The sequence below is a fragment of the Sporobolomyces koalae genome, assembly GCF_050403365.1.
Source record: "Sporobolomyces koalae JCM15063 DNA, S_koalae_JCM15063T_v1_ctg52, whole genome shotgun sequence".
In the NCBI taxonomy this organism is placed as follows: Eukaryota; Fungi; Basidiomycota; class Microbotryomycetes; order Sporidiobolales; family Sporidiobolaceae; genus Sporobolomyces; species Sporobolomyces koalae.
In genome coordinates this window covers 73753-93646 of record NW_027481719.1, presented here as the reverse complement: position 1 = coordinate 93646, position 19894 = coordinate 73753, and the positions used below count along the sequence as shown (strand labels likewise).

Sequence of the window (19894 nt, the reverse complement as noted above, 5' to 3'; positions counted from 1 at the left end):
CAGACTCGCTCGTCGCGCATACGTGCGGGCCCGCGAGCTTCGAGCTGACACAGACCGCTCGTGACAACAGGACTGCACACCGGCAAATTCGCTCGGCACCCGCACGCCGCACGTTGCCCATGCTTTCCTCCGGTTCCGTGTCGCTCTTTACCTTTGGCCCGGGCTGAGTTGCTCAGCCTGGCACTGTCGTTGATTGTTGTTGTTGATTGTTGTTGCGGCTTACCCGGGTGGAGATCGCGTGAGGAGGAGGAAATGCAACTATCGTTATTACTGTCTGTTTCCTCGCGCGAATGCTCCCGGGCCAAAGTCTGCTTGTAGTCCTTCACGTTGCCGTCGACGTCAAGACTGGTCGTCGCGAGCAGTCGCCGCTACGACCTGTCACGAGCAGCCGCCGCCACGTAAACGGAAGAACTCAGAGCGCAAGCGCCGGCGAAGTTGTCGGATATTTCCTTGACCGATCCAGCGCCGTCCTTTCCATGCAACAATCCCTCGCTACCGTAAAGATTGCCAAAATCAGAAACAGCAGAGTCTAGACAGAAAGACCGCCCGCCATGCTCCGGTACATATTGGATGCCACCACGCGACTGCCGAGTCGCTCACAGAGGAGAAAGGCACCACTCAGTTTCCGGTTGAGGCTGTAGGTCTCCTCTGGAGGCGGCGTAAGCCTATGCCTGAGCATGATCGGAATTTGGCTCCGCACGGTCGAGGTGATTTGAGGCCCCAGCGTCCCAAACGGAAATGGGCAAGGCGCGGTGGGACGGAACGGGGTCGCGAGGGCGAAAAGCGAAGTGAGATGAGCGTCAATCATTTCCTGCAGGAGGTTCGAGGCAGCGTCCAGGGGTTAGCTTGCATGCGAAGCTGCCTCAGAAACCCGAGTCACCAGAGAGGCTCCAAAATCACCTCGTTCTCCTCGCCAGTCAGGTACCCAAGCTCCTGTGAGTATCGGATAGACTCGTGACGGTCCTCTCTGACAGCACTTGCAAGCAAGTTGCCGTACAGGTCGATAAACTCGTGCGAATACTCTTGGCTTGCTCCGAAATCAATGAGCTCGATCTGTGGGGGGAGAGTCAGAGACTGGATGGCCAAGAACCCGAGGTCGAGGTACTCGCCTTCTGCGTGCGCTCGTTGTACAGAAAATTGCTCCAATTAGGATCTGTTTGCATGATCCTGAATTCGAACAGCTCATGAAGGCACAGATCGAGAATGCGGGTACCGATCTGTGCAAGCGCGACGGCGTCAATGTCTTTAGAGCGGACGACATCCTCAGAGCCAGTTAAACCGACGCACCCAGTCGCGTTTCTCCTGAGATACGTCAAGCGCCGCCTTGAGAGGCTTTCCCGCCATCATCTCAGTCGTGAGCACCATCGGTCCGGACAGCTCCTGGACCACCTGTGGTACGGCAAAGTCGCGCGCAAGCTGGGACGACTGGATGAGCGCGCCCATGCGGGTACCGAAATGCGCTTCCCGCTCGTAGTTGCACTCTTCGATGAGCTCGCGCTCTAGTACCTTGAGTGTATTGTCGAGGTACAGCCCGCGAGGGAGAACTGCCGTTGCCAGAAGGAGCCATTTCAAGTTGGAGAGGTCGCTCGAGATCGATTCGCGCACACCGGGGAATTGGATCTTGACCGCCAGCTCGAGTGACTTGCCGTACTTGTCGGCTAGAGGCGATTCAGGCGAAAAGGTCGCTCTGTGGACCTGTCCGATCGAAGCAGCGGCAAACGGTCGCACGTCGAACTTTTCGAAATGAGAGCGCCAGTCCGGTCCGAGGTCTTGCACGAGGACCCGCTAGGATCGCGGATCGAGATTCCACTCAAATGTCTGCATCCCTACGCGGACCTGGGGAGAGGGACGTGACTCACCTCGGTCTGCCATTCTGGCATGTAATTGGCGCTGTTCTGCACGCGATGAAGAACTGCTTCGAGCTGCGGCGACAGTAGCTTCGTATCTGATCGCGTATGCAGAGTGCGCGTCAGTGCAAAGTTCTCGCGAGCGGTGGAAGCAGCGGTGCGGGCTGACCCTGAATGCTCAGGAATTGGCCCAGCTTGAGCGCCGCTCCGCGCATCTTGGACAGCTTTGACACGAGACGCTCGATGTTGGCCTCGCTCATGAGAAGGCCCGGCTGTTCCCCGGTGGGCGAGCTCCTCGAAGTCGAGCGGCGCAGTGCCTCTGATGCCATGCCGAATCCGAGGCCCGCAGCGAGACCTTTCCGAAGCGAACAACGTCAGGACACGTATGCAAGCGAGACAGACGTGGAGCCAAGCGCGAAAGTGTACCGCCATAGTGCATCAAGCGGCCGAGGCGCGAGCTCGGAACTTTGGACGATCGCAAACTGTTCTTCAGAATTGGGAATCGGATGTGAGCACAACTCGGATCGTGGGGCGTTCAAGCGTGAAGATACGGTTACAAGTTCGACAGGGCCATTGGAGCTGGACTCGAGAGGGGATGGATCCTGGATGGTAGGATTGACCGCTTCGGGGGGAGCGGGATGATCCAGCTTGACGACTGGCGGCTGGGCGGAACGGGGCACGGGCGATGGCGCAGGTGTAGTATTTGACGTAGTCGCATCGCTGGGACCCAGAGAGACGGGCGAGACACTTGGAGAGGACGGCGGCGGATCGACCGGGACCGAGCATCGGGGCGGATCTGGCGCGGCCGGAGGTGGCAGCGATTCGGGCGCGACGTGCACAGCTACAGTTGCTGGACGGCTGCGCGGGCGGGCTGGAGTGGGCTCGCGATGCACCGAGAGCGATACGGAGGGAGCCTCGTGTGGGAGCTGCGCAGCGGCGAGGGCAGATCGGGATGCTCTGATCGAGTGCGACGCCATCGACAGGCGGATCAGTCCGGCGCACACTGCGGCTGCATCGTTCATTGAAGGTCAGAGCGCGCACGCGGCAAGAAACGGCGAGATAGGCGCAGCCGAGGTCGGGCAGGGGAGCCGCGGCGGCGGTCGAATGAAGTACTGTGTTTCGAATGTCGGCACTGACAGCGCAGCGCTCTGCCGGCAACTCGCTCTGCTCCGTCTCGCCCTCGCCTGCTCGACTCCCTGTCTGTACACACCATGACGGACAAGAAGCGTGAGTCGCTTGCCTTTCGCGCATGCCGCCCGTCGTCCTGCCCAGCTGACGCTCCATTCCGCTCTTCCCCGTCCCCCGATATCGGTTCGTGCCTGTGCGCTCGCCAGCTCTTCCGTTCGTGTACCAGTTCGCGGCCGGTGCCATCGCTGGTGTGACAGAACTGCTGTGCCTGTATCCTCTCGGTGCGTGTGCCCACACTCGATCGCTGCACGTCGCTAATCGCTCGCTCGGCCCTTATCGGCATTACGAACAGATGTCGTGAGTCTCGCGCATCCGAACGCCCCGCATGCACTCGTATCTCTTGCGCGTCCAAGTGCTGACCCGCTGCCGCACTCTGTAGGTGAAAACGCGCATGCAGTTGCAGGTCGGGAAACCTGTCGCCGGCGCAGAGCACTACAACGGCATGGTCGATTGCTTCCGCAAGATCATCGCCCGGGAAGGGTAAGTGCCTCTCGGCCTCGGCGACTGTCCCAGACTTCCAATCGCCGATGGGAGAACCATGGCTCGCAGCTGAGCGTCGATTCACACGATATCCCCACACATAGTGCTGGTCGCCTATACCGCGGTCTTGTGCCTCCGCTCATGCTCGAAGCACCCAAGCGAGCCGTCAAGTTCGCCGCGAACGACTTCTGGGGCAAGACTTACCGCTCGGCCATGGGAGTCGACCAGATGACCCAGGGGTTGTCCGTCCTGACCGGTTGCAGCGCCGGTGCGACCGAGAGTATCGTCGTCGTTCCCTTCGAACTCGTCAAGATTCGCTTGCAGGACAAGAACAGCACCTACAAGGGACCGATGGACGTGGTCGCGCAGATCGTCAAGAAGGAGGGCCTGTTTGGACTCTACGCTGGTCTCGAACCGACATTCTGGCGGTGAGCCAAGTTCCCGTGTCCCGACCAGCCTCGCGAGAGCGGGCCCGCTCATGTCGCATCGAATGCTGTGCAGCCATGTCTCGTGGAACGGCGGATACTTTGGCTGCATTTTCCAAGTCCGCTCTCTCATGCCTGCAGCCCAGGTCAGTTCCTTACCGGTGATCCACTTCGGGCCTATCCCCGGTCTGCATGCTTACGTGCGCTATGTAAGGACATAGTCCAAATCTGGGCAACTCTTCAACGACTTTGTCTCGGGCGCCGTGGGAGGCTTCGTCGGAACTGCCCTAAACACTCCCTGTAAGACCTGCTTCACTATCAGGCGACTGTGATCTGCACTAATACTGTCCTCTCACACCTCTCCTCAGTTGACGTTGTCAAGTCCCGCGTCCAGAATTCGGTCAAAGTAAGTTCTCGACCTCCGTATTTGACATCGAGTGCATCATCGGCCCACTGATCTCAAATGACTCCCGGCTGCAGGTTGCAGGAACAACACCAAAGTACAACTGGACATTCCCAGCCCTGGCTCTCATCGCGAAAGAGGAAGGATTCGGTGCTCTCTACTCTGGGTTCCTGCCAAAGGTTCTGCGGCTCGCGCCGGGTGGAGGTGTGCTGCTCCTTGTCGTCGAGTTCACTCTCGGCGTCTTCAGGAATCAATTAGGTGCACCGTATATTTGATTACCTTAATTTGCTTCGCTGTCCAACACGAATTTTGCCTTCTTGTGATTGAGGCGAGCCGAGGAGAGGGCTTGCTGTTCTCGGGGCTCGTCCGCGTCTTCCCCAGCCCACTGCAGTACGAGATGGCGGCCCAGAAGATGGGTATGCTCAAGGGCCGAGAAAGCCGCCTCGGCATCTCGCCGAGTGGCGAAATCGAGGAAAGCGAAGCCGCGAGTCGAGCTATCCATCTTGCGAGGCAGGCGAACCGACTTAAGCTGGCCGTATGCGCTATCAATTCGCACCGAAGAGTCAGGCACCGGCATCTTATGAAGAACGAGCTGAGAAGCGTAGACGCACCTGAACAATTCGCGTAGCTCCTTCCGCGTTGCTTCGAACGGAACGTTCTTGACAAGCATCTTGGTTGTCGTCTCGTCGCGAGTTTTCTTCGTTGAGCCTTTCGTTTCCTGAGTCGCGCCGCGCTGCGCGAAGCGCACATCGAGCTGGTGGCCGTCCAGAACTTGGCTCGCCAGAATCGCCTTAGCCCGGGTGGCGGCTTCGACCGTCCGGAAGCCAACGAAGCCGTAACCCATGCTGAGCGATTTGCCTGTCTGGTGCGGATCGGGTTTGGTCTGGACCCGCGCGAACGTGAGATCGTCAAGATGACCGAACGTCTGCTGCAGCCGGGCGCTTGTCGTAACGAAGTTGAGATTTTTGATGAAGAGGGTCGCGCCGGGAGGCGTCTCTGGGATCGACGATTCGGCAGCAGCACGACGACCAGCTTGCGACCCGACCGGGATCGCAGCCGTGGTTATATCGCTCGGGCGCGTGTTCTCGCTCGACCAGATCGAGCCGGGAGCTTTCTCAAGATACAAGACACTGCCGCCGAATTGCTTGTAGAGGAGCCCACGCCAGGCGGTTGCGGCAGATTGCGCGTCAGGCATCTCAACGATCGCGATCGTGCCAGAGGGCGGCACGAGCAGGCGGTTCGGCTGACCGAATGGCGCTAGCAGGTTTGTTAATGAACCGACCGTCGAGCCGTATGGCAAGTTCTTGAGAAGGATGCAAGTGGATGATCGAGGTCCAGGTTGTCCGAATGCCTCGATGTTGACGCCCTCCTAAATCACGATGTTCGCAATTGTTAGAGCTGCTTGACGACCGCGATCAAGCCAGACAGACTCACGTTCTCAAAGAATTGCTTGATCTCGCCCAATGTATGCGCTTCGGCGAGAGCTACTTTAACCGCCGGGTCACCGGACGAAGACGGGTCCAGAAGAGCTGACTTTGCGATCCCAAGACGGTCTGCGACTGCAGACAACGCCGCGTTGGACTGTCAGAGTTTCGCACCTCTTGGTTAGCGCGCAGATACAGGCGGCAAGAGACAACAGGCGGTAAGCGACACTAGGCGCCGAACTGACATTTAGGTACAGAGTTCCCCAGCTGAAAGCCTTGCCCCCGGTCTGCTTGCGTGCCTCCAGTCGTTCCGCTTTGAGGGATGACGGATGTGTAGAAGATCGATCAGGCTTGGCTAGTCGACCGATTGCAGGTAAGATGTGCAACAAGCGTCCTTGGAAGGTCCGTCCATCCAGAGCGGTGTATGCCTCGACCGCGGCCTGCGGGCTTTGAAAGGTGATGTATGCCAGCCCTTTACTAGCACCGGTCGATTTGTCGATTGGAAGATGGACCTGTTGAGCCCCCCAAGTCCGGCTTAGCGCAATCTCTCGAGAAGGTAAGATCCGCGCTGTAGCTAACCTGGTCGATCTGCCCGTAGCCTCCGAAAAGAAGCTCGAGATCCTCTGATGTTGCTGAGAACGCGAGATTGCGAAGGAACAAGCGTCCGGTCTCTAGGATCGCTTGGAGCGTGAGATCCGACGACGATGCTTCCGCTTGCTCCTGAGATTGGACGTCGCCCAACCTCAGCTCGACATTGATTTGAGATACAGAGCAGCGACCCGACTCACCGAAGTTCCTGTTGGCCCGCCGGAGTCTACCGCCAGCGAAGGCTCATCGCGTTCGGGACCGAAGGACTCGACTTGGTCTTCGGATTCGACGCTGGTGATCGTCCGCTTCATGCGTCTTGCCAGGTACTCAGCATCCGTCAGGGAGTCGTCGATGGCGGCGTCGTCGTTCGCAGGTACGACCGGAAGCACTGATGATGGCGGATGCAAAGCCGGAGCAGAGTCTGGGGCTGGCGTCTCGTCGACTAGATCAGGTACAGGCTTGGACGCGTGCGCGACAGCTGCAGTCGATGAGACGGTCTCGGACTGGTCGTGCAGAGCCGAAGGTCGGGGTGGGGCCATAACGGCCAGAAAGTCCTGGAACCGAGAATCGCTTGTTGCCCCGCGGGCGCGCTCTGACGCGGTCGAGCTCGACACTTTTTGACGTTTAGCTGGGGGATGCGAATCGCGAGCCTGAGTAGCGGGTGAGCGCGGTGAGCGGGTCAGCACGAAGCCAGCCGGGTCTGGGCGAGATAGCGCTCACGTCTTTTGCCCAGTCGACCTTGACACGAGATCCGCCTTTACTACCGGTGATCCAAGTGCCGTTCGCCCACGCTCTCGCGCGATCGGCTTCGTCGTGCGACTTGAAGCCGGCAAAGGCGATGCACCTTGAAGTGCCGTCGGGACGGGTGACGACTTTGATGTCCGTTACGCTTGGTGGCCCGGGTGGGCATTGCTCGAGATGCGTGCGCAGGTCCCGGGACGACAGTGATGGATGCAGGCCTGTGAAAAGCAGCCGAGTTGGCCGAGAATCTTCGAGTGCCATCGAGGCGTTTCGCGATGCAGCAGACAAGTGCGGGCAGGAGCAGGTACGCGATTGATGCGCTAGGCTGTCGCGTTGGGCCTTCGCTGGCAAAGAGGGAAGAAAATGCTTGAACGACCCTGCAACTGCGTTTGATCGGGCGGAAAAAGTTGAGAATAGGGGGAAACTGAGACATTCTTCTCGTCCCGAAAACGATTCCAGCCAGTGAACAGTCTTCCGATGCGCGCACGAAATCCTCTCCTTGGTCAAATTTACATGCACTCGGCGGTCACTACGCTTTAGACTTCTTTTTCCCCTTCTTCTTCTTCTTCGGACCGCTTGTTGCGCCAGCTTCATCTGACCCTGTCTGCAGCGAGCCCATATTGCTCGCGACCATACTGTCGGGGGCGGCAGCGTCTGCGGTATGGTCGACAGGTATCGGACTCTGCCGAACTCGATTCTGGAATCGTCGCGTGAGGGCCCGGTTGAACGCATCGAAGCGATTGAGGTAGATGGTCGAGCGTGTTTTGAACTTGTGACACTGTGTAGTTCCTCGAGATGAGCATGCCACTGCAAGACTGACACACGCGAATGAGACGACGACTTGCGCGAACATCATCTGTCACCTTGATCACCAAGAGTCCTTGCGCTGGCCTCCACCGCAAGCAGTACCTCGGCTGTTGCAAACGTGCGGCGCGTTACGTCGTCGCAGATAGGGAGCAGTAGGAGATTTGGTCGGATCAGCACCAGGCCTGACGTTCAGCCTTGGACTAACGGACGAGACAGCATGCTCACCTGGGACTCAGCAAGATCGCACAACTGCCCGCTTGCTCCCACAAATGCGTCCCAATTCGTGAAGTACATGCTCGTGAAGAGACGCGATGCGGGGTGCGGCCCAAGGATGCCGGCAGGGATGCAGATGTGCGATGAAAATAATGAGTCCTGGCTAGGCGAGTTGTCCACCAGTTTGCCGTGCCTTCTGTGGTATCTCTCCAGACGCGTCGTGCTACTGTTTGCGGGCGCTGGAATAGTCGTATGGTAAGAATTGTACTGAGAAGCAAGGATATTACAGCACCGCAGATATCTGCAACCGGCACAACCACCCTGGCCCGTTCCGTATACTTCCCTCTGCCAGAAATCTCACGAAACAGCAATGTTGCCAAAGGCAGTAACGCCTCCGCTCCATGAACCGACCGAAGTGGGCTTCATCGAGCGTATCAGCGATCCAACTTCTGCCCGCTTCTGGAGTCCTGCCAACCCGATCGTGATCGGGGTAGGTACCAGTCTTCTCATCGTCGGCTCGTATTCTGCGTGGATGCGTTTCGGGCGACGGATAGCAACCGTGGACGACTTGCGGCGCTGCGACTTCGCGCCCCGCCGTCGTCTCCGTGGGGTGGTCACGAGGCGAGCTTTGTTCGGAGACTCACTAAGATCACATATAGCTTACTTTTGTCCCTGCCTGCAGCGTTGGGGATGCGGACAATTTCCGCTTGTGGCATCGACCGCTTCTCAGGCGCTTCGCTACCGTGCCAGCGACGCGTTCAGGTGAGTGGTTCTCAGCTATGTTCGCTTCCGGCATTACGACACGCTTAGTCTCGAAATTCGCGCTGTCTCGCAGAGCTCAAAGGCGAGACTATCCATGTCCGACTTGCTGGTGTTGATGCACCCGAAGTGACTTCATTCTCAATCTCAATTCATACCACAGGCTTGTTGACGACATCTCCGTGACGCTGATAGCTCGCTCATTTCGGCAAACCCGCTCAGCCTTTCTCGAGCGAAGCGCTTGATCTGTGCGTGGGGTGTCCCTGGCTACTTCTCGCTTCGCTGACCAGCTTTCGAATTGTTGCAGCCTCACTAAAACGGTGCTCGGCAAAGCTGTCACGGTGGAGCTTCATCAACGTGACCGCTACAGCCGCGTCGTTGGTATGGCATATGTCCGATCATTCCCCTGGATCCGTCGGCAAAACGTTTCGGAAGTCTTGCTCAAAGCCGGCCGTGCGTTTCTCGGACGTTTCGCGATTCAGAGGTACTTATTGACAACTAGGTGAATCACTCATAGTTGCGACAGTGTATCGACAAGCAGGGGCTGTTCACGCAGGCCGATTGTCCGAGTTCGAGAGATTGGAGGCCACAGCGAGGTAAGAGACCTTACTTTGTCTCGAGGCTAAGAACGTAAGGCTCAAGACTGCTATACTGTTTGATCCTCGGCTCATAGGGCGAAGAGGATCGGAATGTGGTCTCTTCGGTCAACAGACTATGAATCTCCAGCTGATTACAAGCGAAGAACCGCAAAAGTTTGAAGGGTCTTGACAACAGCAAGACTTCTGGCCGTGTATGAGTGCTCAGCGGTAGCATGCTCAAAAATTGGTGCGCGAACAGTCTCGCACCTGCTGCATCGGTGCTCCGAAACAAGTATTTATCGCTGGTCGGGCATAGCATAGTTGTAGATAGACTCAAGCAGGACTCACGTATCTGAGTCGTCAGAAGCGTAATTCGGCTCATCGTGTTCACGTACTTTTTTCAGTATCATATGACGGTCACTGTCAGGAGGCCCCTAATATGCGGAAGAAAGACAGTACTTGTGAAATGTTCATATCGCTTATATGCATGGTTCAAGTTACTTCCAGCGCTTATCACTGTTCCGCCCGAACACTCCGACCACAATAATGGTCAGTTCGCAAGCGCAGTATGGTGTACACAGCCCACAGAAGCTTGGTAACTGATATGCGTCACACGACTCGATCTGGACCCCTCGTTTCAGAGTACAGTTAGCAGATCTACCCGCGAGGCTCGGACGCGTGACTTCATCGGAATCACCGGTACATCGTGAGTCAAACAGGCACTTGTCTGGCTAAGATCCTGCTTGACGCGGTGATCGCGCTCTCTCGTCAGATCGACGGATGCCGTACGGTACCTCAAGAGCACTTCCTGGCGGCTCGAAGCTGCGCTTGATGCCTTTTATGGCGACAGCCGAACTGCTACCCCTCAGAAGTCAGCAAGCTCGGCGTCGTCCAAGCAACTAGAGCTATTGTGGAAGAAGTACTGTGGTGAGCCTCCTGGCTCCTCTTCTTGGCAATGGCCTATCAGGCTATGCATCTGCACAGCCAAACACTGAAGAGCTATCCCTACAGACGGGCCTGAAGAGGCAGAGATCGGTCTGGACGGGACAATCCGGTATTGCGAAGACGTCAACATCAACCCCGAACAGGCAGAAATGCTTGCCCTCGCTTGGTTTACGAAAGCTCCTACAATGGGAAGATTTGCCAAGAAACCATGGGTCGAGGCCTGGCTGAATGTACAGTAAGTAAGCCAGTGCTTACCCGAGCTGCTCCGCGCTGTTCTGACACGAGCTTGCTTGCAAAGCTGCGATTCTCTCGAGCAGCAGCGCGACTATGTCGAGAGTCTGCGCGAGAAGCTCACACAACCTGATGCGTTCCGGGAAGTGTACAACTATTCCTTCGACTATGCCAAGCAAGAGGGCCAGAAGAGCATGCGTGAGCCTGATTCTCGCGTTCCTTTGTCCCTGACTCTGCCTGTACTCCTCACAGATGACAGCTAACACGGGTGCTACAATGCAGCATTTGAGATCGCTCAGGAACTTTGGAACTTGCTCATACCTCTGGACCCGGCCTCAACGTTTCCGAAAGACCGACTTGGCTGGTGGCTCGAGTTCCTGGTCGAACACGGGAGCAAGGTGGTCTCGAAAGACACCTGGAATCTGGTGTGCTACCTCTACAATTTACCTAACCTTGTGTCGCGCCGCTCGTTGACACGACCGTATCATAGTTTCTGGAATTCACACGGACAGTCGACCCAGGCTTCGTGAATTATGACGAAGAAGGTATGCTGCCAATATGACTGCTCAGTTGATCTTGCCGCTGAACGGTTTGCTCGGATAGCTGCATGGCCGTCCCTCATCGACGATTTCGTGGAGAACGCTCGAAAACGATTGAATGCCTAAAGTATTCCTTTACAGCACATCTCTGGACTTGGTTTCCGCCTTCGTCTTCAAAGGTCACAAATCGTTGTCAACTGCTTTTCTTCTATCGCGCCGTCGTGCCACGTCCCAGTTGTAGACCCTCGCAATGCCGACCTCGCACACGGTGATCTGATCTCGCAACCACGCGAGGTCCTCGCGCACGTTCGCGAGGGACAGCTGAGCGGTGTCGAGTTTGTGCGAGAGGAGCGATCGAGCCGAATCGAGTGGGTACGACAACATGGTTGAAGCCTTTTTTTTTTGATTTCGGATTCAACGGGGAAATCGACACCGGAGAGAACCCGAAGACGCGAGGATTTCGGCGAGAAGTTGAAAAGTCCCAGGAGATTGTCGAACGGATATGGCAGGGAGAAGAGAGGAGCACGGAGAGAAATAAAACACACGAGAGGCCATTGTCAGGGTTACGGTTGGGTGACGGTCACAGGATGTTGATCGAGTACTCACCCCGAGCCAAATATACACCTCGTCGACCTGTTCGACGATCCCCTTCGCGTAAAGAGTATCTGACAATTCGAAAGTCGTTTCAAACGCTTCCGCTTGTTCCTGCACTCACATGGTTCGCGACTCGCATCAGGATCGCGTACCACTTTGAAGTAGGATTTGGTAGCGGAACATGGCGAACCTTTTTGCGAATCAGGGTGTCGACCATGTCGATCGTGCGTTCCAATTCGGGTACTTTTTCCTCGAGTCCCGCTCGCCGTTGCAGCGATGACTGCTCCATGAAGCGATACTTGCTGAACAGAGTGGGAACGGCAAGAAACCGCATCGCACATGAGAGACGAAGCGGGTCAGGGGATCTGATCTGCGGGACCCACGAGAGGAGTGACTCACGCGAGAGACTCTTCCAACGACTTGAGTGCGACCTCGGCATCACCATCGGGCCCGCCGATGAAGTCTGGTACCGACTCCTGCCGCGACCGAATTGAGTGAGCGAGGTGCGAAGAGCGACTGATCCGACTGCAGCAACACTCACAATGAACGCCGCCTTGGGGATCCCACGAGGATTCGTCTCGTTCGTAATGGTCGTCCCTGGTGGCACCCGCGAAGTCGAGGTGGTGGACATGGTCGCGCAAAGTTGGATGAAACAGCTGCGGCGCCGGCGCTTGGCTCGGCTCGTCGCGTGCCCTGGCCTCGTCGCTACTTCTTTTTTGCCGTCTCGCACAGCATCCGTATCTCGCGGTACCGGCTACGATAGGAGCTATGGCACCGGATGCAGTCAGCGCCGGTCCACCGGACAGTCTGCGACAACGCAAGTCGGCAGCACCCGAGCGTTCCGACGACACGTTTCACGCTCAACTCGACTCATCCAGCGCGACCACATCGACCGACCCTCACAGCGATCTCGGTGATACGCACAAGATCGGTAAAGGTCCCTGCGGCAAGACTCCAGACGGCACAGGCAAGTCCGCCCACATCCGACTCGCTCACGTCGCTTGAGAGCAGCGAGCGGGCGAGATGACTAGACGATCACACGACTGACCTCACTTGCTCGTCGACACAGTGTTTGAGATTCCGCAAACTCATGACATGCTCTCGAGCTTGTTCGACCCCCGCTTCCCGAAATCAGTTGCGTTTGCCCTCCCTTCCCTTTCTTTCCTCCTTCTCTCCCGCCCGTGTGAACTGACGCTTCCATTCATCTTGCTTCAGAACATTGATCTCTTAACACTCTTCCTCCTCGGCACCCAAATTCTCCTCTTTGTCACGCTCCCCGTCTCGACCTCGCGTCCCGTGTTCCTCGCCTCGTTCGCCGTATGGCGCTTGGCGTACAACGCTGGACTCGGTTACGTCCTCACGAAGCAGAGCAAGACGCGCTGGATCGTTCGTTCCGTCAAAAAATTGGGCTGGTTCGACTTTGACTCGCACAAGGGTCCGTCGAAATGGGTCGAACGCGAACTCAAGAAGAAGATGGGCGACTCGTACGATGTCCATGTGAGTGTCCTTCGTCTTGGACCAGCCTATTCAGAACTCTGACCGTTCCAAAACCTCGTTATCGTCTCGTCGCAGGCGGTCCCGCTTGAATTCAATGTGAGTTTCTTCTACTTCTTCTCTTCTTCACTGCAGCAGATTGACTCTGTTCACCTGACAGGTCTGGATCTTGTTCCGTCACTCGGTCGACGTCATCCTCTTGAACGACTTTCTCTCGTACCTCCTCTTCACGCTCACGTACCTTCGATTCCCTGGAGGAGCGACCCATCATTCGGCCATGTTTCACGTACTGAGGTGGACCGGAGGAATCACGATGCTCCTGTTCAACCTGTGGGTCAAAGTAGATGCGCACCGAATCGTCAAAGATTACGCGTCAGTTGGTTCCTTCGCTCTCGTGGTTCCGCATGTGTCAGTCGAGCTCATCAGAAGGTGGTCACATCTCGTAGATGGTATTGGGGCGATGCGTTCTTTCTTTCGCTTCAGAACCTCGTGTTTGATGGAGTGTTTGAAGTGAGTTTGCCTCGTTCATCTGTTTTCCAAAAATGCTTTGTCACTGATCTTCGACGCGACTCGACTTGTCAAGTTGGCACCTCACCCCATGTACTCGGTCGGATACGCAGGATACTACGCCATGTCATTGTTGACGTTCTCACCCTCGGTCCTGTTCGTCTCGCTCGCGGCGCACGCACTCCAGTTCGGGTTCTTGAGCTGGTTCGAGACGCCTCACATTGAACGAGTGTACGGCAACGGTCGAAAACCTCTCGCTGCTCGCACACCACTCCTTGAATCTGTCCTCCTCGATACAACTGGTCCTTCGATCCGGGCGAGGAGTGAGAGCAGCGCGAGTCAGGCAACGTTGAACGCGACGGATGGCAACGTCACTGAAACCGACACGCTCATCGGAAACGAACATGATGACGACGAGCACGACCGCGACCAAGACGAGGCAGTTCACCAACTTCGTTCGGACCTTGCGTCTCCGAGTCTTTCGAAACCTAGGTCGCTCAGTACGACCTCGTTCGAAAGCACGTTTGGCAAGCGATCCCTCACGAGGCACGATCTCGACAACATGTACTTCAGGAAGGATCTCTTAGTCTTTCAAAATTTCGATCCTTTCCGGCACGTCCTCCTCTTCTGTCTCTCTCGCTTGATGTTGCCACCAAAAGCGCTGACGCTCCTCTGTGACCACGCCAACACAGAGCTCGGGACCTGTCGTTCGGTCTCTTGCTCGTCTATTCGATTCTACCTTGGTTCCTTCCGACGCTCTCGACCCGTGCCACGATCGCACTCCTGTTTCTGAACGCGCTCGCATGGCGGGTGTTCCACACCGTCGTGCTCGGACTCGCTCTCAAGAAGCAATCGGAACGCAACTGGATCGTGAGACACTTTGTCAAGCACTACCACTACGAAGGGGAAGGCGAAGCGGTCAAAGACGCGTTCGCAAACTGGAAAAGCACTTACAACGCGAGTCTCTGTATGACTTATGGTTCGTCATACACCTCTCTCTTGGCTCTTTTGAAATAAAAATGTCAATCGTTGTCCGCTGACCCGAACCAAGCTGGAAATTTTGTATGCTGTGATAAACAGGTTCGTTCTTGATCATGGCATGGAAATGTTACAACCTCCCAGGTGATTGGACTGTCGGTTCCGAACTAGTTCGACACACACTTGGACTTGTGCGTGACTCTATCTCCGATCCACGGATGGTTATGCGCGGAAAACTGACCAATTTGTCCGACGTTGTCGCGTTCAGTTGTTGATTGCCCTGCACGTTTGGTCCGCTCAATCCACCTACGAAGCCTTGGGAGGTTTCGGTTGGTTTTACGGTCAGTTTCTGCTCTTACTTGGTGTTTTTCCAAAGAAGACGAGCCGACGCTCATCCCTCGTCTCACCCAAATGCTACAGGAGATTTCTTCATTCCATCTTACCCGCACGAATTGTACTACACTGGGATCTATCGGTTCTTGAACAACCCTGAACGTTCAATGGGAGGCGCTGCGTTCTTTGGGATCGTGTTGATCTCGGGATCCAAAGTCGTTCTCGCGCAAGCGTTGATCGCAGTTATCGCACACTGGTGGTTCTTGTCGTTCATCGAAAAGTGAGGATCTACTCGTTTCACGAAATCATGACATATGTTCATGGGAAGATGCTGACACAATTCGACGGCCAGTCCTCACATGCAAAGATTGTACGGCAACACGTTGCGCAAGGATGCAGGAGTTACCAAGACGTTGAGGAATGCGACAAAGAACCAGAAACCCCCGAAAGTGTTTGTCGACGTTGCTGGCAGGATCAGCAAGAATGTCAAAGAGGTTCAAGGTACGGTCGAAAAAGTGCTCGAAGAAACGGCAGATGCGCTTGAAGAGTTTTTGGGCAAAAGTGAGTGATTTGTCCCCAAGATGCTCCTTTTTGCGGATCAGGCAGGAGAGCTGACATGTTACACAACAGCGGGTCCGGCGGTCAAAGGTTATGTCGAGGACACGAAACTCTTGTTGCAACAGTCTGGAGAACGATTCGTCATCAGGCAAGCTACCCTCCAGTTTGACCTTGCTCTGGGGTTTCCCTGGACTGACCCCTCTGGTCAAATCTTCAATTTTGGCAGCCGCGTCGCGACTGACCTCGCTTCTTACGATCAATCGCGTTATTCTCTCTCGCTCCGACCATCGAGCTTCTCCCCGTCGACACCGCATGCCTCCACCTCATCTGCCCCGTCTCTTCGCTACCACCTCGGTGAACCCATCACGCTTGACTGGACTGCGCCTTCGAACCACTCGAGGAAAGACTGGATCGGGATCTACCGATTGGGCGCAAACAAGTCGAAACTCGTCACGCGCGTGTCGTCACAAGGCAAATGGATTGGTGTGTTCAACGACGAATGGGAAGGAGACACATACGCTCCGGCAGAGAACGAAGCTCAGAGTCAAGACAACCAGGACCCGATCCAGGGCGAACACGAGAAGGGCAGAGTGACGTTCTCTGGCAAGAAATTGCCATGGAGGACTGGTTTGTACGAACTGCGCTACCACCACGACGGCAAACACAGTGTCATGGCCAGTGCAGGTCCCGTCGAAATCTTTGGTGAGTTTCCTCGTCGCGCGAGTTTGATGCTGATTTTGGGTTCTGCATCGATCGGAGGGGCTAACCTTTTCTCATATCTACAGTTGAACGCCCTGACAATCCCGATGAGCCTGTCGAATCGCGCGAAGTTTTGACCAGGATCGTCGCCAAGACGCTCGCGCTTGATCCCGCCGTGATTCCCGCATCGGCTCGACACCTCGTGCCTTCCCTCTCGTCGCCTCTCTCTTCCCCTCTCAGCCTCGGAACAACTTCGTCACTCCCGCGTCGTCGATCGTCCTCGACTCGTTCTCTCAAGTCGATCGAGAAGGGCAAAGCGATCGATCAAGACTCTTCTCCTCCCGTAATTCCCGGATCTCCCGAACCCTCGAAACAAGTCGTCCTGTCGGACCCAGACGACTTCATTTTGTACACGACTCAAGAAGCGGAACATATCGCATACGCGATCGAGGAAGCGTTCGAAGTCGAACTCGACAAGGAAGTCGTACTCGCTGCGGCAAACGTCAACAAGTTGTTGAACCGAGTGTTGGAAGCGAGAAACTTGTTCTTGAAACCGGGTGAAGGTAGGGATGCCAAGAGTGACAGGAAAGACGGATAGGAGCACAAGCCAAGGAGAAGGAACTGACAACTCGATTAAGGCTTTTTCGATGGCTCTCTTTCTCTTTTTCTCTCTTTCTCTCTTTCTCTCTTCCACTTCAAAGAGGGTAGGGAACAGAGAAGAGTAAACAAAAAACAATAGACCTGGGTGCCTTTCAACAGAGTACGACGTCTTTTTCTCACTTTCTTTACTCTGAACCTTTTTTCTGTTCCTCGAGTCTTTTCTCGTTTTCCACTGCAATTGCTCAACCACATTGTCAAATTTTCTTGTCGTCTTGAGCGGACGTAAGATTAACCTCTGCCAGCCCTGGGGAACGCCGTTAATTCTGAAACAAAGCGCGAACGGCACGTGGCCGCGGAAGGGTACCGCCTCGTCGGCTCGTGTGCTCTCTCGCTCTGTAGCTGTGACCGTCTCGAGTGGGAGCCCGGGAGTCTCGGTCTCGACCATGAATCGACTCAAGCAATCACTCAACGCGTTGCCCTCATTCTCGGGCGCTTCGAACGAACGTGCGACTCGGGACCCAATCTCGGAAGACCGGCTCGCGTCGATCACTGCGCGTCGAGCACTCGTCAACAACCACCAACTCGCGTTCGCAAGCTACTACAAGACGGTCGCAAAGGAACGTACGAACCCTACGATCACCGACACGACTTTGAGTGGACTCGCAGGTCGAGGCGAGACGCAATTGCCTGCGAGATGGTTTGGACAAACGTTGATCGAAAGCTCTCAGTCGATTGAAGTCGTCGAGACTGAAGCAGAGGAGAGATATCGTCAGTAATCCTCTCATTCCAGCGCCGAACGCAAGACTTGGGAGATTGACAATGGGCGTGTGAGGGTTTGTTCTTGCAGGCGATTCACTCGCGTTGGTGGGGGAAGCTCACCTCGAATACAGTAATCTCGCACAAGCATGCAATACAACTCTGCGTCAGGGCTTCCTCGACACCCTTGAACGTCGTTTGGAACAGTTCAAAGAATTTGACAAGCTCATGAAAGACGCTGAGAAGAAGAGGTCCAGTCTCGAAGCCCTCATGGCCAAGGTACGTTGTCGTGACCTGTGTCTAGACCTGAAGGTCGACATCCTGCCAACTATCCCAGCTGATCAAGCGATTTATTCTGATGGACACAGATCGAAAAGAGCAAGAAGGAGAAATCTGAATACGAGTTCGATCTTGATCAAGCTGAATGGGCATACGGAGATGCATGCGAGTCTCTCGATCGCAAAGCAGAACAAATCGAGAACGGCACAGGAGACGACGTCGAAGCGCTCAAAGAACTAATTGACGCACAACTGGGTGAGCCGACATAGGTACACAACTGATTCCTCAATGCGTTACTGATATTGTCTCCTCCCAGAATTTGCGACAAATTACGCGAGCATACTGCAGAGTGTCCGCAATCAGTTGCCATCCCCCGTCAAGCAGCAAGTCCGCTCGTCCTCCAGGTCCGAATCCCCTTCAAACGCTGTCCGGTCGGGCTCGCCTGCTACGCGCTCTCGTTCTTCGACCCTGCAGGTCTCGGCCGCTTCGACAAGGATGAATCGGTCCCTGTCAGACTCTTCGGCACAGAATGTCCCGTCTGCGTTCAGCAGCTCGATCCTCAGCTCCCTCGGACCCGGCAGAACGAGGCGAAGTACAGTGTCGTCTCAATCGGACGACAAGGACAAAGAGAAGGACTCGAAAAACGGTAGCAGGAGCGGTAGTGTCTTGGAGCGCTTCGCGCTTGGCGCGAGCAAGAAAGATAAGAAGAAAAAGGACAAGAATGGCGAGAATGTCGGAGGTACAGATTCCACCGACCCGACGGAGAAAGAACATGACCACAGGGAGGACGCAGCTACGAGGTCTCGAAGCAACTCGGCTACGACCGGAAGCCCGTCGAGGTTCGGATCGTCCGGCTGGGGATCACCCTCCCTCCCGACCATGGGATCGCTCAAGAAGCTCGCTTCTCCATCTTCGCAAAAGTACGGTGCTCTGCGAGACGACGATAGTGGCAGCAACCACAGTGGTGGATCGGCCGACCGACCTACCATCGCTTCTCTCGATTTCGGTTCTGCAACCTCATCTTCCGGCCACCAGCGTCGCATGACTCCTCCTCCACTGAAACGAACTCAGACCGCGCCTCCGCTTACAATCCCTGGCCGCTCTTCGTCTCCCGCATCGCCTCGGGTCCTCTCTCCATTGCGCCCTGTAGCTCTCCCGCGCATGCTCTCGTCGCCGATCGGACGAACTTACCTCGCGAAATGGGCTTACCACCCTTCTTTGGCGGACCCTGACGAGCTCGAATTCGACAAGGGTGACCTGATCGTCGTCTCGAAGGAAGTCAATACCGACTGGTGGATCGGTCAAGTCGTGCGGGGTCGACATGAACGAGGCGAGACGAAAGGCATGTTCCCGAGCGCGTATGTCGTCTTGCACGAAGCAGAAGATTCCGAGGAACTCGGACAACGGAACGGACAGACTTTGAGTGCGAGTCGTACCAGCGTCGACTCGGATCGAGATCACCTGCACAGATCTGAAACCACGGACGAAGACGAAACGAGTGTCGACGAGGAAGAATTCGACCATGGTCAGCATCCACGAACGGGTTCGGGTCCAGCACAGCCTTTCTCGTACACCGCGGCAAACGTGACACGATCCCCTCCTCCTGTCCCTCAGAGATCCGCCCCTGGAACCCGCAAACAACCTCCGCCACCTCCCAAGAGAACTGCCAGCGGCAATATCCTCAGCACTAAAACTTCTGACGAGGTCAATCCTTTCGACTGAGCACATCTGATGGCGACATCTGAACGCAGACACTTGCGGAAGTATGGAACTCGTGTACAACTACCTCTGGAAGATTTGCACTTGGAAAGCAGGTTTGTTTTGTTCGAGAGCCTCAATAGCAAAAGACTCGATGTCTCCTCTCTGGGCCTCATACGCCGAAATCACAGCTGTATTCGACAGCTTTCCTGCAGTGAGCATGCGCACGA

General features: G+C 55.9%; 8 protein-coding genes across 8 annotated transcripts; 5 read left to right on the top strand and 3 right to left on the bottom strand.

Moving 5' to 3' along the window:
- Nucleotides 1-529: 529 nt before the first annotated feature.
- Nucleotides 530-2869, bottom strand: COQ8 (protein kinase COQ8; the record flags this gene model as incomplete). Its single annotated transcript, XM_076681049.1, has 8 exons — nt 530-811; nt 901-1053; nt 1110-1217; nt 1288-1785; nt 1860-1945; nt 2017-2202; nt 2274-2334; nt 2405-2869. The coding sequence occupies 8 exons, from the start codon at nt 2867-2869 to the stop codon at nt 530-532; spliced, it is 1839 nt and encodes a 612-aa protein (XP_076531856.1).
- Nucleotides 2870-3058: 189 nt separating this feature from the next.
- Nucleotides 3059-4618, top strand: JCM15063_006297 (uncharacterized protein; the record flags this gene model as incomplete). The annotated part of the gene is made up of 9 exons (XM_076681048.1): nt 3059-3074; nt 3182-3256; nt 3328-3332; nt 3415-3515; nt 3620-3943; nt 4017-4086; nt 4162-4240; nt 4309-4346; nt 4421-4618. 9 exons carry the CDS (start codon nt 3059-3061, stop codon nt 4616-4618), a joined length of 906 nt encoding a protein of 301 aa, XP_076531855.1.
- Nucleotides 4619-4623: 5 nt separating this feature from the next.
- On the bottom strand, nt 4624-7357 carry MRD1 (RNA-binding ribosome biosynthesis protein MRD1; the record flags this gene model as incomplete). The annotated part of the gene is made up of 7 exons (XM_076681047.1): nt 4624-4885; nt 4955-5712; nt 5778-5924; nt 6013-6279; nt 6347-6487; nt 6556-7005; nt 7076-7357. 7 exons carry the CDS (start codon nt 7355-7357, stop codon nt 4624-4626), a joined length of 2307 nt encoding a protein of 768 aa, XP_076531854.1.
- A 1129-nt stretch (nt 7358-8486) lies between these two features.
- LCL3 (Lcl3p) lies at nt 8487-9633 on the top strand (the record flags this gene model as incomplete). The annotated part of the gene is made up of 7 exons (XM_076681046.1): nt 8487-8737; nt 8799-8878; nt 8952-9004; nt 9071-9123; nt 9183-9328; nt 9393-9471; nt 9549-9633. 7 exons carry the CDS (start codon nt 8487-8489, stop codon nt 9631-9633), a joined length of 747 nt encoding a protein of 248 aa, XP_076531853.1.
- A 366-nt stretch (nt 9634-9999) lies between these two features.
- On the top strand, nt 10000-11294 carry DCN1 (NEDD8 ligase DCN1; the record flags this gene model as incomplete). The annotated part of the gene is made up of 8 exons (XM_076681045.1): nt 10000-10002; nt 10095-10159; nt 10226-10380; nt 10465-10633; nt 10697-10827; nt 10912-11054; nt 11120-11174; nt 11233-11294. 8 exons carry the CDS (start codon nt 10000-10002, stop codon nt 11292-11294), a joined length of 783 nt encoding a protein of 260 aa, XP_076531852.1.
- A 54-nt stretch (nt 11295-11348) lies between these two features.
- PAC10 (tubulin-binding prefolding complex subunit PAC10) lies at nt 11349-12393 on the bottom strand (the record flags this gene model as incomplete). Its single annotated transcript, XM_076681044.1, has 5 exons — nt 11349-11561; nt 11775-11873; nt 11953-12064; nt 12162-12238; nt 12304-12393. The coding sequence occupies 5 exons, from the start codon at nt 12391-12393 to the stop codon at nt 11349-11351; spliced, it is 591 nt and encodes a 196-aa protein (XP_076531851.1).
- A 137-nt stretch (nt 12394-12530) lies between these two features.
- Nucleotides 12531-16929, top strand: CHO2 (phosphatidylethanolamine N-methyltransferase; the record flags this gene model as incomplete). The annotated part of the gene is made up of 15 exons (XM_076681043.1): nt 12531-12729; nt 12832-12896; nt 12978-13259; nt 13335-13355; nt 13417-13628; nt 13703-13766; nt 13840-14375; nt 14456-14742; nt 14844-14932; nt 15010-15082; nt 15162-15354; nt 15427-15635; nt 15705-15780; nt 15859-16334; nt 16418-16929. 15 exons carry the CDS (start codon nt 12531-12533, stop codon nt 16927-16929), a joined length of 3294 nt encoding a protein of 1097 aa, XP_076531850.1.
- A 445-nt stretch (nt 16930-17374) lies between these two features.
- Nucleotides 17375-19688, top strand: JCM15063_006291 (BAR and SH3 domains-containing protein; the record flags this gene model as incomplete). Its single annotated transcript, XM_076681042.1, has 4 exons — nt 17375-17699; nt 17779-17966; nt 18056-18221; nt 18283-19688. 4 exons carry the CDS (start codon nt 17375-17377, stop codon nt 19686-19688), a joined length of 2085 nt encoding a protein of 694 aa, XP_076531849.1.
- Nucleotides 19689-19894: the final 206 nt, after the last annotated feature.